General features: G+C 44.1%; 1 protein-coding gene across 1 annotated transcript in view; it reads right to left on the reverse strand.

Annotated features, from left to right (window-relative positions):
- The window catches only part of LOC126284614 (carboxylesterase 1C-like), a 487,963-nt gene that overhangs the window by 159,139 nt on the left and 311,268 nt on the right, over positions 1 to 17,556 (reverse strand). The window contains exon 9 of the mRNA XM_049983679.1: positions 7,853 to 8,034. Within this exon, the coding sequence (XP_049839636.1) occupies positions 7,853 to 8,034 (182 nt within the window). The remainder of the gene's footprint in view (positions 1 to 7,852; positions 8,035 to 17,556) is intronic.

Below are 17,556 nucleotides of genomic sequence, written 5' to 3' on the forward strand. Positions count from 1 at the left end.
TAAAACTGTGGACAGAAAACGGTTGGTCTATATACTGACAGGTGTAGTCCGCTTAGCGGCGCTGTTACGACCATACCGAGAACATCAGGTCGTAAATTTTGGATGAGTTTGTGAAAGGACTGTTCGACGAAGAGAATAAATCGCCAACACACTGATTTTTGTACGTATTGACGTAACACATACAGAAATTTCTGCACTAATACCAGTTTCATCCAGGGTGCCTCTCTAAGAGTCGTATGGAGAGGAAACATTAGGAACAAAATTTTGAGAAGCTCTTGACTGACTGAATTCAAATTTTTACACGAAAATTCAGTAAACATTCATACAGGCCAAGGTAACATATTTTTGTATGCATATGACGTAAATATATAGATAATATATGAAAACTTTTTCACCGATTTACTTCAGAACATTCAGACAGACAAAGGCTGTATATTTCTTTAACATATGTAAGATATGACCAGAGTATATAATACGTAAAGGGAAATGGTGTTAGCAAATAACTCAAAAAATTATTGACCAATTTGCTTCAAATTTTTATGTGATACTCTAATAAACATTCAAACTGACATATGTGTGCGGGTACAGAATTTTCACAAAATTCAATTATGGGTTATTTCTGTAAACATTAGAAATGAGTATTAGAAGTGCGAAGTTACCTTTACCCTCGTTACTGCACAAGGGGCGATCAAAACGTTTCCGTTCGATGACCATACAGTTCAGAATCAGTATGCCAATTAGGCAAAATCGCCGAGAGCATTGAGGCATTCATCCCTCCGACGCAAGAGGTTGGAGACAGCCATTTGGTGAAACACTGTATCCTGTTGTGTGAAGAAGTTCGTAACTGCCTGCTGCACGAATCGTCGACCATTCAAGGGGTTTTTCAAGGGATCGAAGGCATGATAATCGCATGGGGAGAGATCAAAATTATAGGGCGGATGCTCGAGTGTTTCCCACTTGAATTGGTGTTAACTTCTGCGTTACGACATTTGCGATATAGGGACGTGCGTTATAATGAAGCATCAGGACGGAACTTTGGGCACCATTGCACAACGGTTGTTTTGAAAAGACTTACTGATCCATACACATTCTTCGTTCTTCGACGGATGTCTACCAGTGTTCGTCCTTCGGTAGTCATCAAACAATCACCACCATCTTCGTCCTGTTTCGATAAATTTGTTAATGTTGTCGTCTGATGTGGCCTCTCCATGCTACTCTACCCTGTACAAGCCCCTGCATGTCCAAATAACTTACATTCTTCTGAATATGATTAATGCGCAGTCATATCTTTTCCTTCAACCCCCCCCCCCCCCGATATTTCCCACCAACACTTAATTGATGATCCCTTGATGTCTCTGAATGTGTCCTATCAATAGATCCCATCTAATAGTTAGGTTTTTAGGTTTTGCAACGAATTTCTTTTCTCGCCAATGCTATTCAGTAAATCTTCATTAGTTACGTGATCTGTCCATATGATCTTCAGTATTCCTCCATATCACCACATTTCAAAGCTTCTGTTCTCTTCTTTTCTAAATTATTTTTCGTCCGTGCTTCTCTTCCATACATGGCTACACACCTTACAAATACTTTCAGACAAGACTTCTTAACACTTAAATCTATATTCGATGTTAGCAAATTTCTCTTCTTCAGAAGCGCTTTTATTGTCATTGCCAGTCTACATTTTATATCCTCTCTGCTTAGGACAAATAGCAAAACTCATCTACTACTATAAATGTCTCGTTTCTTAATCTAATTCCCTGACATCATCTAATTTAATTCTACTCTAGGTCACCCTTGTTTTGCTTTTGTTGATGTTCATCTTATTTTCTGCTTTCAAACACTGTTCATTCCGTTCAACCGCACTTCCTTTGTGTGTCTGACAGAATCACACTAGGCGCTACAGTCTGGAACCCCGTGACCGCTACCGTCGCAGGTTCGAATAATGCCTCGGGTATGGATGTGTGTGATGTCCTTAGGTTAGTTAGGTTTAAGTAGTTCTAAGTTCTAGGGGACTGATGACCACAGGATTAAATCCCATAGTGCTCAGAGACATTTGAACCATTTGATCAGAATCACAATGTCATTGGCAAACCTCAAAGTCTTCATTTATTCTCCTTGAACTTTAATTTTTACTACACGTCCCTTATAACTGCCGTCTGATATCCGCACAAGTTGTAAATAGCCTTTCGGTCCCTTAGTTCTATCCGTGCTAGCTTCAGAATTTCAAAGATAATATTTCAGTCAACATCGTAAAAACCTTTCTCTATGTCTACAAATGCTATTAACATACGTTTGCCTTTCCTTAATATATTTTCTTAGATAAGTCGTATGGTCAGTATTGCCTCACGCGTTCCTACATTTATTCGAAATCCAATCTGTTCTTCCCCAAGGTTGGCTGCTACCAGTCTTTCCATTCTTCTGTAAAGAATTCGTGTTAGTATTTTGCAACCATGACTTATTGAACTACTAGTTCGGTAATATTCAAATCTGTCAGCAACTGCTTTCTTTGGAATTGAGAATATTACATTCTTCTGAAAGTCTGAGGGTATTTCACCTGTCTCATACATCTTGCACAGCAGATGGAAGAGTTTAGTCATGGATGGCTCTCCCAAGGTTATCAGTAGTTCCAACAGAGTGTCGTCTATTCCTGGGGCCTTGTATCGATTTATGTCTTTCGGTGCTCTGTCAAATTCTTCTCGCGGTATTATATCTCCAATCTCATGTTTATCTACGTCCTCTTTTGTCTTCAGGTTCATATCCCTTGTGCACCTCTCTATATACTTCCTCCACCTTTCAGCTTTCCCTTCTTTGCTATGGACTGGTTTTCTATCAAAGCTCTTGATATTCATACAAGTGATTCTCTTTTCTCCAAAGGCCTCTCTAATTTTCCTGTAGGCGGTTTTTATCTTACCCCAATTAACTCTGTTTCTAAATCCTTACATTTTTCCTCTAAACATTCGTACTTACCCGTTTTTCAATCCCTGTCAATCTCATTCTTTCAGACATTTGTATTCCCTTTCGCCTGCTTCATTTACAGCATTTTTTTAATTTCTTATTTCGTCAATTAAATTCAATATCCCCTGTGTTATACAAGGATTTCTACTAGGCCTTGTTTCCTTACTTATTTGATCATTTTTTGCCTTCACTATTTCATCCCTCAAAGGTATCCGCTCGTCCTCTACCCTCTGCCGTTGTCTTATGCTCTCTCTGAAACTATGAACAACCTCAGTTCTTTCAACTCATCCAGGCCCATCTCCATAATTTCCTACCTTTTAGTAAGTTCTTCAGTTTTAGTCCACAGTTCTGAAACAATAAATTATAGACAGAGTCCACATCTGCCCCTGGAAATGACTTACAGCTTACAATTTCGTTCCGAAATATCTGCCTTACTATTATATCATGGAACCTTCCGATCTCTCCAAGTCTCTTCCACGTATACCACCTTCTTTCATGATTCTTAAACCGAGTGTTAGTGGTGATTAAATTATGTTTTGAGCAGAACTCTACCAGGCATTTTTCTCTTTCATTCCTTTTAGCCAGTCCCTATTCATCTATTACCTTTCCTTCTCTTTCTTTTCCTACAATAGAATTCCAGCCCCTATCACAAATTTTCGTCTCCCTTAACTGCGTGAATCATTTATTTTATCGCATGATGCATTACTTCAATCTCTTCGTCATCTGAGGGGCTAGCTGGCGTAACAACTTGAACCACAGTGGTGGATGTGGGTTTCGTTCTACCTTGGGCACGATGACGCCTTCACTATGCTGTTAACAGCAGCTATCAGCGTTCCATTTTCTTGTTCATTATTAAAACCATTCCTGCGTTACCATTGTTTGATTTTGTATTTATAACCCAGTATTCTCCTGACCAGAAGTCCTGTTCCTCCTGCTACCGAACTTCATTGTGTCTCACTACATTTAACTCCAACATAACTATTTCTCTTTTCAAAGTTTTCTGCCCAATTAAGGGATCGAACATTCCACTGTTCGATCTGTAAGCCGCACGGGGTAGCAGCGCTGTCTAGGGCGCCTTGCCACGGAGGTTCGAGTCCTCCCTCATGCATGGGTGTGTTTAGTCCTTTAGCGTAAGTTAGTTTAAGTTAGATTAAGTAGTGTGCAAGCCTAGGGACCGATGACCTCAGCAGTTTGGTCCCATAGGAACTTACCACAGTTTTCCAAATTTTCCGATCTGCACTGAAATGCAGGAGGATCTGCAACGAATTGACGCATGGTGCAGAGAATGGCAATTGAATTTCAATATAGACAAGTGTAATGTGCTGCGAATACACAGAAAGGAAGATCCTTTATCATTTAGCTACAATATAGCAGGTCAGCAGCTGGAAGTACTTAATTCCATAAATTATCTTGGAGTAGGCATTAGGAGTGATTTAAAATGGAATGACCATATAAAGTTAATCGTCGGTAAAGCAGATGCCAGACTGAGATTCATTGGAAGAATCCTAAGAAAATGCAGTCCGAAAACAAAGGAAGTAGCAGATAGTAGCAGATAGCTCTGCAGGAGACTCACGTGTGACACGGGAACCCCCAGTGTAAGTAACTTATACAGGAGGCCATCGTGCCAGGCTCGTGACACGTCGAATACTGCTTGAATACTGCTCACTGGTATGGTATCCGTACCAGATAGGGCTGATAGAAGAGATAGAGAAGATCCAACGGAGAGCAGTGCGCTTCGTTACAGGTTCATTTAGTAATCGCGAAAGCGTTACGGAGATGATAGATAAACTCCAGTGGAAGAATCTGCAAGAGAGACGCTCAGTAGCTCGGTACGGGCTTTTGTTGGAGTTTCGAGAAAATACCTTCACCGAAGAGTCAAGCAGTATATTGCTCCCTCCTACGTATATCTTGCGAAGAGACCATGAGGATAAAATCAGAGAGATTAGAGCCCACACAGAGGCATGCCGAGAATCTTTCTTTGCAGGAACAATACGAGAGTGGAATAGAAGGGAGAACCGATAGAGGTACTCAAGGTACCCTCTGCCACACACCGTCAGGTGGCTTGCGGAGTATGGATGTAGTTGTAGATGTAGAACGGCAGTTTTGTTTCTCCTGATGACGACATCCTCCTAAATGATCCCCGCCCGGCGATCAGAATGGGTTCTATTTTACTCAAGAGGACGCCATCATCGTTTAACCATATATTAGAGCTGGATGCCGTCAGGTAAAAAATTACGACTATAGTTATCCCATGCTTTCAGCCGTTCATAGTACGAGCACAGCAAGGCTGTTTTGGTTGATGTTACAATGCTAGATCAGTCAATTATCGAGACTGTAGCTCCCTGCAATTGCTGGAAAGGTTGCTACTCCTGTTCAGGAACCATACGTTTGTCTGGCCTCTCAACAAATACACCCCCATTTCGGTTGGATCTACGGTATGGCGATGCTGAGGCATGCAAGCCACCCCACCAACGGCAAGGCTCATGGTTCATTGGGAGCGGGGGGCATTTGGTAATATGTCACTACACTTCTTTATTATAGTGTTTGTAATTAAATGATACACTAAAGTGTCATTTTAATTTATAGGACGTTTTGTTTTAGGGCAAAAAATTTTTGTGTTGTATTATTTGTTTGAGGAACTCCTTGGACGGCGTGTGGCGGTTAGAGTTCGACAACGGACGCCTTTACTTCACAACAAGTGCAACATGGCGCTATCAACAATGCAAGAAGTGCCTTGGGGCGCTTCGGAAAATTACACGACAAGAATAGCTAAGAAGTCAGTTCACTGCAAATTTAAACGCAGCCAAAATCTCTCAGGCAAACAGAAGCTAAGCGATGTCAAAGTTAACGTAAGGAGGGCTATGTGTGAAGCGTTCAGTGAATTCGAAAGTAAAATTCTATGTACTGACTTGACAGAAAATCCTAGGAAGCTCTGGTGTTATGTCAAATCAGTAAATGGATCGAAACAGCATATCCAGACACTCTGGGATGATAATGGCATTGAAACAGAGGATGACACGCGTAAAGCTGAAATACTGAACACCTTTTTCCAAAGCTGTTTCACAGAGGGAGACGGCATTGAAGTTCCTTATCTAAATCCTCGCACGTACGAAAAAATTGCTGACATCGAAATAAGTGTCCAAGGAATAGAAAAGCACCTGAAATCATTCAACAGAGGAAAGTCGACTGGACCTGACGGGGTACCAATTCGATTCTAAATAGAGTACGCGGAAGAACTTGCCCCCCTTCTAACAGCCGTGTACCACAAGTCTCTAGAGGAACGGAAGGTTCCAAACGATTGGAAAAGAGCACAGGTTGTTCCAGTTTTCAAGAAGGGTCGTCGAGCAGATGCGCAAAACTATAGGCCTATATCTCTGAAATCGATCTGTTGTAGAATTTTAGAACATGTTTTTTAGTCGCGTATCATGTCATTTCTGGAAACCCAGAATCTACTCTGTAGAAATCAACATGGATTACGGAAACAGTGATAGTGTGAGACCCAACTTGCTTTATTTGTTCATGAGACCCAGAAAATATTAGATACAGGCTCCCAGGTAGATGCTATTTTCCTTGACTTCCGGAAGGCGTTCGATACAGTACCGCACCGTCGCCTGATAAACAAAGTAAGAGCCTATGGAATATCAGACCAGCTGTGTGGCTGGATTGAAGATTTTTTAGCAAACAGAACGCAGCATGTTGTTATCAATGGAGAGACGTCTACAGATGTTAAAGGAACGTGCCACAGGGAAGTGTTATGGGACCATTGCTTTTCTAATATATATATATATATATATATATATATATATATATATATATATATATATATATATATATATATATATATATATGACCTAATAGATAAGAGTCGGAAGTTCCATGGGGCTTTTCGTGGATGATGCTATAGTATACAGAGAAGTTGCAGCATTAGAAAACTGCAGCAAAATGCACGAAGATCTGCAGTGGATTAGCAATTGGTGCAGGGAGTGGCAACTGACCCTTAACGTAGACAAATGTAATGTATTACGAATACATAGAAAGAAGGATCCTTTATTGTATGATTATATGATAGCGGAACAAACACTGGTAGCAGTTACTTCTGTAAAATATGTGGGAGTATGCGTGCGGAACGATCTGAAGTGGAATGATCATATAAAATTAATTGTTGGTAAGGCGGATGCCATGTTGAGATTCATTGAGAGAGTCCTTAGAAAATGTAGTCCATCAACAAAGGAGGTGGCTTACCAAACACTCGTTCGACCCATATTTGAGTATTGCTCATCAGTGTTGGATCCGTACCAGGTCGGGTTGACGGAGGAGATAGAGAAGATCTAAAGAACTGTGATAGCGTTACGGAGATGTTTAGCAAACTCAAGTGGCAGACTCTGCTAGAGAGGCGCTCTGCGTCGCGGTGTAGCTTGCTGTCCAGGTTCCGAAAGGGTGCTTTTCTGGATGAGGTATCGAATATATTGCTTCTCCCTGCTCATACCTCCCGAGGAGATCACAAATGTAAAATTAGAGAGATTCGAGCTCGCACTGAGGCCGCGAACCATACGCGAGTGGAACAGGAAACGGAGGTAATGATGATGGCATATAAAGCGCCCTCCGCCACACACCATTGGGTGGATTGCAGAGTATAAATGTAGATGTAGATGTGAAAACTGTGATGGGTAGCAAAGCTAATATAAAACTTTGCATAATTGAATTCGGTGTGAATGAAATGCCGATTCAGAATGTATACCTGTAATTGGTTATGTAGCAAAGGTTCATGGTCACACGAACTGATAGAAAGTTATTTTAGGAATTATACCGTTATGTTCAAGGGTTTTCCACCCAACATTCTGTCAGCACCGAAGGTGACAGTTATCTATAAGAATATGACGAAGATAAATGTTCATACCTGTAGTAGCGAATCCCTTTCGAAAGCACCGTCGGTAGTTTCGTACAAATCCATCAACTTTGACAAGGCGCTCTGCTGTTCTGCACTGTCCGGTATGCTCAAATGCATATCAAGCAACGCAGGCCCATATTCGTCGAATTTTGACAACAGAGAGGCCAGTAGCTGGTCGTCTACTAAATATCCTGCAATGGAAAACAAATAATTAGGAGATTTAACAATAACAAAGCATAACACAAAAGAAGTGCTGACTGAAATCACTCAGTGACACAGGACACCGATAAACATACATCAAGCAGCAAAAACAATATTCAGTTCACTTCGGCCAATATTCATTTAAAACTGTTTGTCGGAATATTTAGCGAAGTACACATCGGATTAAGAAAAAGCGGTAATAAACGTTGTTCACCTCGAAGAGGAATATCCATTAACATAACACTCGAATCCCTTTCATCGCCCCCGGGGGCGGGATGTCTTTGAAATATTAAATAGGAACCCCTATTTTTTATTGCAGATTTGGATTCTCCATCAAAAAATACGTAAGTTTTGTAGGAAACACTTCTTTCATTTCATGATAGATGGCTCTGTAATGGTAAAACATGGAAATGAGATGACAATTGTTGCAAACCGGTATTATCTCCAACAAATACATTCAATTAAGACAACTGAAGTACTCTTTTGATATTTTTGACAACGCTATCGTGTGACACCTTCCACAATCGAGTGAAGCACAGACCGTGATCATGGCCTCAGTCTGCGTTCAGATTGTGAATGTTACTTCAATGATTCGCCGGCCGCTGTGGTCGAGCGGTTCTAGGCGCTTCAGTCCAGAACGGCGCTGCTACTACAGTCGCAGTTTCTAATCCTGCCTCGGGCATGGATGTGTGTGCTGTCCTTAGGTTAGTTAGGTAGTTCTAAGTCTAGGGGACTGATGACCTCAGATGTTAAGTCCCATAGTGCTTAGAGCTATTTGAACCACTTTCAATGATTCGGATTGTCCACATCTCGTTCAGTAAGGTTTTCGAATCCATCCTTTCCCGTCGTATCCGTGAGCACCTTAATCAACACTACCTCCTCCCTCTTACCCGATGTGGCTTCCGACCCTCCTTCTCTGCCAAAGACCAATTCCTTAACCTCATTCATCTTCTCTCCCTCCAGCGTAACTCCCGTCGCTCCGCCATTTTTTTTTACCTCGACCTCCAAAATTCCTATGACCATGTATGGCATTCCAGTTCCTTTTTAAACTCCAAACCTACGCCCTGCCTATAAATTTTGTCTGTCTGGTCGTTTCCTTCCTCTCGTGCCATCCTTCCTATGTCACTGTCCACAACACCAACTCCCGTATTTTTTATCCCCCAGGGCTCTGTCTTCTCCCCTCCCCTTTCTCTCTTGTACATGGTTGATATGAGCAAGCCACCCCCACCTGTCCACCTTCTCCAATGTGCTTATGACAACGCCTTCCTGGCTCTCTATCCTATCCTTCAAGGTCCCAACGCAGCCTCCAAACCCACCTTGACCAGTTCAGCACTTGGTGTAACCAGTGGTTCCTTCGGCTCAACCCCTCCAAAACCCAGGCATTCATCATAGGCTGCACCACCCATTCCTTCTGTCTCCATGATTTCTACCTCACCCTTTATGGTCGTTCCACCCAGCTCATCCCCACCCTGAGATACCTTGGCCTCACCCTCGACCATCACCTCACCTGGACCCCTCACCTCCTGACCATCCAGTAGAAAGCCCATCCCGCCTCTGCCTCCTGAAACTCCTGTCTGGCTTGACATGGGGGTTGCATCCTTCCACCATCCTCCACACCTACAAATCCCTCATCCGTCCTATCCTCTGTTAGACCAGCATTGCCTGGATCTCTGCACCCACCCACCCACTTTTACATGGCCCTCCAAATCCTGGAACGCCATGCGCACCGCCTTGCCTTCCGTGTCCACCTTCCTTCCCCCACATGGATCCTGTATGACATCATCTCCTTCCCCCACCTCCTCCTTTTCCTCCAACATCTCCATATCCTTAAAACTGTGCACAGGCATGATCCCCCCACCCCCTGGCTTCCTCCTTCCTCTCCAGCCCTCGCCTGTTGCTGCACCTCTGTTGCTGTATCCCTCCATCTCTCCACGTCCACAACCTCCATCTTCTTCATCAAGGCAATTTCCAGCACCTCCCCTCCCGGATGCTGAACTACGCTGTGACATATCCCCTTCTTCCCAACTGTAACCTGGCCTTGTTTCCCCCCTCCTCAGGGCCCCCTTTTCCTGCCCCCTCCTCCTCCCAGAGTGGAATCTCCTCCTTCCCTCCCTGAGTCCCTGCACCCGATCCTGGCCTCTTTCCCTCCCACATCCTTCCCTCCCCAGCACTCTTTGGCGCGCTCCCCGCCCGTATCCCCCTTCTCTTCCCCTCCCTCCCTTCGTCCCTTCTCCCTCATCTCGTTGCAGCTGGAAGATCCTCCGTTTTGCTCATCGTCATCAGTGTGCTACATCAATGTTGTGTTTGGTGCTGTTCTCCAGTGCGTCGAGACGTGTGATTTTAAATGTGTGCTGGACTTGTACATAGTGCTCCTGCCGGTGATAGCTATGCACTATGACGTTCAAATGGTTCAAATGGCTCTGAGCACTATCGGACTTAACATCTGAGGTCATCAGTCCCCTAGAACGTAGAACTACTTAAACCTAATTAACCTGAGGACATCACACACATCCATGCTCGAGGAAGAATTCGAACCTGCGACCGTAGTGGTCGCGCTGTTCCAGACTGAAGCGCCTAGAATCCCTCGGCCACACCGACCAGCAGTTCTAAAGGAAGCAGTAAAATAAATAAAGTATGTGAACATTCAATTAAATGTAAATACACTTTTGCAGCAAGGAATCTCATCCAGCTGATGGTTGGCTTGAACCAGAAAGTGTTGCACTGTTGAAAATTTCTGCCAGTTGTAATACAATGGACCTTTCCAAGACCGCCACTTGCGAAGCGCGTGTGACTGTCTGCACAAGACTGCAAATAAAGAATGAGTCGAGGAGGAATTAATACGCAAGCAATCTGGGGGCATATTAAGGACTGTTTGGTAATAATAATTTCTATATCTACATCTACATTCATACTCCGAAATCCCACAAACGGCGCGTGGCGGTAGGTACCCCGTACCATTACTAGTTATTTCCTTTCCTCTTCCACTCACAAACAGAGCGAAGGAAAAAACTACTGACTATGTGCCTTTTATGAACCCTAATGTGTCGTATTTTGTCTTCGTGGTCCTTACGCACAATATATGTCGGAGTTCTGCGGTTTGCTTCAAATGCTGGCTCGTTAAAATTTTCTCAAACAATGTCGTCTTCCCTCCAGGGTTTCTCATTTGAGTTTCCGAAGCACGTCCGTAACATTTGCGTGTTGTTCGAACCTACTAGTAACATATATAGCAGCCCACATCTGAATTTCTTGGATGTCTTCATCATTCGATCTGGTACGGATCCCAAACTCTCGAGCAGCACTCAAGAGTAGATCCGACTAGTGTACTATGCGCGGACTCCTTTACACAATAACCACACTTTCCTAGAATTCCCCCAATAAATCGAAGTCGACCATTCACCTTCCCTACCACAATCCTCACATGTTCGCTCCACTTCATATCGCTTTGCAACGTTACCCTTAGATATTTAAACGACGCCACTCTGACAATCAGGACACTACTAATGCCATATGGGAACAATACGGGTTTGTTTTTCCTACCTATCAGCATTAACTTACATTTTTCTACATTAACACCTAACTGCCATTCATGATACCAACTAGAAATTTGGTCTCTGTCATTTTGTATCCTCCTCCAGTCAACTCAACTTCGGCACCTTACAGTACACCGCAGCACCGTCAACAAACCACCTCATATTGCTACCGACCCTGTCCGCTAAATCATGTATGTGTATAGAGAATAACAGCGGTTCTATCACACTTCCCCGCAGCGCTCCTGACGATACCCTCGTCCCTGATGAACACTCGCCGTCAAGGAAAACATACTTGCTTAATTAGTCTTCGAGCCACTCACATATCATTTGAAGTTCCGTGAAGATTCGAACGTGGTTCAAAGCACTTACGAAATTTCCGAGAGCAAAGAATATTCATTGATCATGATTCCTAACAACTGCGGAGCCAAATATAAATTATTCAGAACGGCGGCAATCGTTCACAAGCTACACAAGGTTTGAGCGATCACTCTTCTTCGTCATGGAGGTGTAGGGAGACATTGAGTATTTCTGGCAACTGGAACCTAGCCAGAATAGGAAACCTCTTTTGGCAAATGGGTGTGGTCGGCTGTCACTCATCAGTTGGGCTTTCGCCATTGCCCTTCCAGATAGCTGACAAAGGTTCTGTTTTTGAAGTCAGAAGCTTAAAAGTGTATAGCATTAGCGACTCTGTAACACGCCCGGCCACCACCACGTCCATCCCATTCAAATTGTACTTCAAGATGGACCAGCAGCTGCAGTTTGTCAGCGTCGCGGATGTATCTTGCTACAAGCACTCACCGCCTAGTAATCACTTGCTGTTTAACTGGTGCCAGCCATGTGGTAAGATCCATCGAAACCTCTCCCTCCACCTCCTCGATCTGCTTTCTTGGTTCAATTCTCTCTCTCTCTCTCTCCCTCTTGATCACTGCTCCGTGTACCTAACTATGGTTTGAACATGTACACTCTGTGTCGTTTATCACTGCGACTCTTCAGTTACAGGTGCCATCGGCTAAATAGTGTTTTACTTAATTCCTGGCCCCACTGTCTTCCACAGCTTGCAAGGTGGAGTCAATCTTACCACGAGGCGGTTCACAGATCGTGCATTATGCTAATTTGGAATTCCACAGGGAATCCTTCTGACATGACTCCTATACGCAATATCTGTTGTTGCCCCTGTTGAAGAATCATGTCAAGTGAGGACGCACACCGCACATACACACTATGTGATCAAAAGTATACGTACAGTTGCCTGAAAATCACAAGTTCGTGGCGCCCTCCATCGGTAATGCTGGAACTCAGTTGGTCCATCCTTAGCCTTGATGGCAGCTTCCGCTCTCGCAGGCATACGTTCCATCACGTGCTGGAAGGTTTCTTGGGGAACGGAGTGTGCGCTGAGAAGAGGTATCGATGTTGGTCGTGAGGCCTGACACGAAGTCGGCGTCCCAAAACATTACAAAGGTGTTCTATATGATTCATGTCAGGACTCTGTGCAGGCCAGTACATTACAGGGATGTTATTGTCGTGTAACCATTCCGCCACAGGCCGTGCATTATGAACAGGTGCTCGATCGTGTTGAAAGATGCAATCGCCATCTCCGAATTGCTCTTCAACAGTGGGAAGCAAGAAGGTGCTTAAAACATCAGTGTAGGCCTGTGCTGTGATAGTGTCACGCAAAACAACGAGGGGTGCAAAGCCCCTGCATGAAAAACACGACAACACCACAGCCTCCGGATTTTAATGTTAGCACTACACACGCTGTACCTATCTCGGCGGCTGGTCCCAGCGGAGGTTCAAGTCCTCCCTCGGGCATGGGTGTGTGTGTTTGTCCTTTGGATAATTTAGGTTAAGTAGTGTGTAAGCTTAGGGACTGATGACCTTAGCAGTTAAGTCCCATAAGATTTCACACACACATATCTCGGCAAGAGCTATTTGAATACGGCTGGAGCTGCGGATATTTACCTGTGATGAACTGTGCAACGTCGAAACCACAGCAGGTGGCCTCCTCGTAGTGTCTAGATGTGGATCAGTGTATTGTTGCAGCATTGACTGCCCCATGTGATCCAATATGTGCAAAAGTAATGTCTGGGATGCCGGACGCAACACAAAACTTCGCTATCACTTCATCACAAGGACCGGACCAAAAGCGACCGCTCCTTTCAAAGCCAAAATGCGAGTCCTTAATTTCTGTCGCGATCAGACGCTGTCCAATCAGCGTTGCTTTAGGGAGGCTTCACGGAATGTCCCTCTACCGCTCGGTGACGGCGCCGGCATTGTCTGGGTTGCCGATATGGGTGGCCCTCTCTGGGCATTGTACGTCATTCAATAATTAAAGAGACAAACTGGTCTGGAGAAAAAAAGCGTTTATTTTTATAAACCAATACTTTTTCTACTTTTCAACATAATCCCCTTGAACATTTATGTACTTGCTCCAAGAGGCTACGGCAATGGCCTTGCCGCAGTGGCTACACCCGTTCGCGTCAGATCACCGAAGTTAAGTGCTATCGGGCGTGGCTGGCGCTTGGATGGGTGACCATCCGGACCGCCATGCACTGTTGTCATTTTTCGAGGTGCACTCAGCCTCGTGAGGCCAAGCTGCTCGACCGAATTGTAGCGGTTCCGGTCAAAGAAAACCATCATGACGACCGGGAGAGCGGAGTGCTGGCCACACGTCCCTCTATCCACATCCTCAACTGAGGATGGGCCATTTGTGGCCTGAAGATGGAGTGCTTGCCAACAGGCTACAAGCATTCTTATTCCGGCTGCAAAGAACTCGTTATCTTGATGTCTGAACCAATTTCCCACAAACTTTTTCACATCCACGTTGTCCTGGAACCTCATCCCACGTAATGCCTCCTTCACTGCACCAAACAAATGGAAATCACTGGGTGCTAAGTCAGGAATGTAAGGGGGATGAGGCAGTACTTCCCAGACCATTTTGTCAATGGTTTCTCGGGTTAGTTGAGCAATATGAGGACGTGTGTTGTCTTTCTGGAGAATGACACCTCTCCTCTGAGACCTACGACATCACTCTCTCGTGGCTTGCTTCATCTTGTTTAAAAGCAAATCCAAGTAGTATTGACTGTTTATTGTGTGCTGCTCTTCGAGATAATCACAAAAAACTGGACCTTCGGCGTCAACATGACTTTTCCTGGTGATGCTCGGGTTTTGAATTTTTTCTTGACATGTGAGTTGGTGTGCTTCCGCTCCATGTTTTGTCTTTTTGATTATGTCTCATAATAGTAAACCCAAGTTTCATCGCAAGTTAACATTTTGTTGAGGGGGTGCTCAACTTCTCTCTCATAACGTTCCTTTAGCTCTGTGCACGCTCTCAACCTTGTTTCCTTGTGTAGCCGCGTCAACTCCTTTGTTACCCATCTTGCGCATGTTTTGCAGTTCTTCAGCTTGTTACAGATAATGTTATGAACTATACCAGAACTAACGTGAACCCTGTCAACTATAATTTCACAGTCACACGGCAGTCGGAACGAATAATGTCATCAATTCGACTTTCATGCGAGGGTGTTGTATTTTTGACATTATAAACAAAACAATGTTGATACACCGGCTGATCAGGGCTCATCGCAATGACACCAAGGTAAAGCCTAAAAGTACCAAACTTGCCCTATTAACAGTTTTTTCCGCAGACCAATTTGTCTCTAATTATTGAATGACCCTCGTACATTCTGCCCCCAACTGCTCTGCACTGAGCCCATTTGCACTGGTTTCTTTATAATACGTTATTTTTACTGCAATGCAGCTTGTGCTCATTGTGCATTTTAAAGGATCTGTGATAGTTGTAATTATGCGTGCGGAACCCTTAACGTGATCTCCGCAGTTTGCTGTTTGCCACGTCAACCCTCAGTTCAGTAATAAAAATGCAAATTGACAGATAATGTCGGCCTTGCACTTTTTACAATATATATGAATGACATGGTAGATAGTGTCGGAAGATCCATGCGGCTTTTCGCGGATGATGCTGTAGTATACATAGAAGTTGCAGCATTAGAAAATTGCAGAGAAATGCAGGAAGATCTGCAGCGGATAGGCACTTGGTGCAGGGAGTGGCAACTGATCCCTAACACAGACAAATGTAATGTATTGCGAATACATAGAAAGAAGGATCCTTTACTCTATGATTATATGATAGCGGAACAAACACTGGTAGCAGTTACTTCTTGGTAAGGCGGGTGCCAGGTTGAGATTCATTGGGAGAGTCCTTAGAAAATGTAGTCCATCAACAAAGAAGGTGGCTTACAAAACACTCGTTCGACCTATACTTGAGTATTGCTCATCAGTGTTGGATCCGTACCAGGTCGGGTTGACAGAGGAGATAGAGTGTTATTCGGTAAGCGTGATACCGTTACGGAGATGTTTAGCAAACTCAAGTGGCAGACTCTGCAAGAGAGGCGCTCTGCATCGCGGTGTAGCTTGGCTGGCTCTGAGCACTATGAGACTTAACATCTGAGGTCATCAATCCCCTACAACTTAGAATTACTTAAACCTAACTAACCTAAGGACATCACACACATCCATGCCCAAGGCAGGATTCGAACCTCCGTATGTAGCAGTCGCTCGGTTCCAGACTGTAGCGCCAAAACCGCTCCTCCACCGCAGCCGGCCGCGGTGTAGCTTGCTGCCTAGGTTTCAAGAGGGTGCTTTTCTGGATGAGGTATCGAATATCGTAATTCCCTCTACTTATACCTCCCGAGGAGATCACGAATGTAAAATTAGAGAGATTCGAGCGCGCACGGAGGCTTTCCGGCTGTCGTTCTCACCCGCGAACCAAACGCAACTGGAACAGGAAAGGGAGGTAATAACAGTGGCACGTAAAGTGCCCTCCGCCACACACCGTTGGGTGGCTTCCAGATTTAGATTGCACGGCCCAGTCAGGACGCCATCTTGCAAGCTCTTGCAATTCCAGGCGGCGAAAACGAAACGTGTTTGCCTAGTGACAGGTTGCGGGTATAATAAATTATCTATTCAGTATTCGACCGAGTAAGGTGTCGGCAATATTCCTCCTAGTAGAGGGTCTCCGATTTGTTGGATATTGGGAAATTTGGGAGATATCAGAAGTGATTTTATGAGCAAATTCGTACCATCGTCGGCAGAGTAGACGAGAAACCTGGCACGGTCGAAGAATTACATGAGCAGGTGGAGGGAATTGCAGGGAGTCCAAACGATTGTGAAATCTAAAATCGAAACAATGGAGGATAAGTTAGGGACGATCCTAAGTTCCATAGAAGAAGAAATAAGTCTTACGAGTTTATTGACAAGTTCTGCTCTCTTTAGCAAGATGTAGAAGATGGCGGCCAGAAGATCTTATAACCAGTGCCAAGCGCTAAGTGAAAAGCTACGGCATTAAAATAAATACAGAGATACGAAGCCTAAATGCAGTGACGGACACTAGCCTGTGCACATTCGCGGCACCACAGCTGGTAGTAAAACGGCCAACAAGGAAGCTGCTTCCATTGACAGCTGCTATTCCCACGGTTCACAGTGACGTAGACAGCGACAATTAAACTGCGGCCCCTGGTTCTCAGCCGTACTTTTTAACAGTTTGCTCCTAGCAACTAATAGCAGCATCGAAAGACGTCAACTAAAGTTAAGAGTGTATTTTCCTTGTTCAGTAACAAAGATCAGTACTTACAGACACAGTAATATATTAGGATGTACTAAGTTTTAATCGACGACGGTGAATTCGACCCTGAGTGTACGTCAGGGCAGAGTCGTATGTGTGCAGCCACTGCAGGGTTAATGGAAATGACAAGGATATATTTTATTGTCTGACTTCCAGTGCTGACAACTCGGTATAAATGTCTCACAGAAGTAACGTGGACTCGAGAACGCACGTTATACAGGCGGTCATTTTCAAATGTGGTACATGTTTGTAGCAAGTAATATGAAATCAAATTATGGCTGTTGTAATACAGCGCAATGAGTAAAAGAAAAGTGTCATTCAACAGATTTATGATTGTGTCTCAT

The sequence above is a fragment of the Schistocerca gregaria genome, chromosome 8, assembly GCF_023897955.1.
Source record: "Schistocerca gregaria isolate iqSchGreg1 chromosome 8, iqSchGreg1.2, whole genome shotgun sequence".
NCBI classification, from domain to species: Eukaryota; Metazoa; Arthropoda; class Insecta; order Orthoptera; family Acrididae; genus Schistocerca; species Schistocerca gregaria.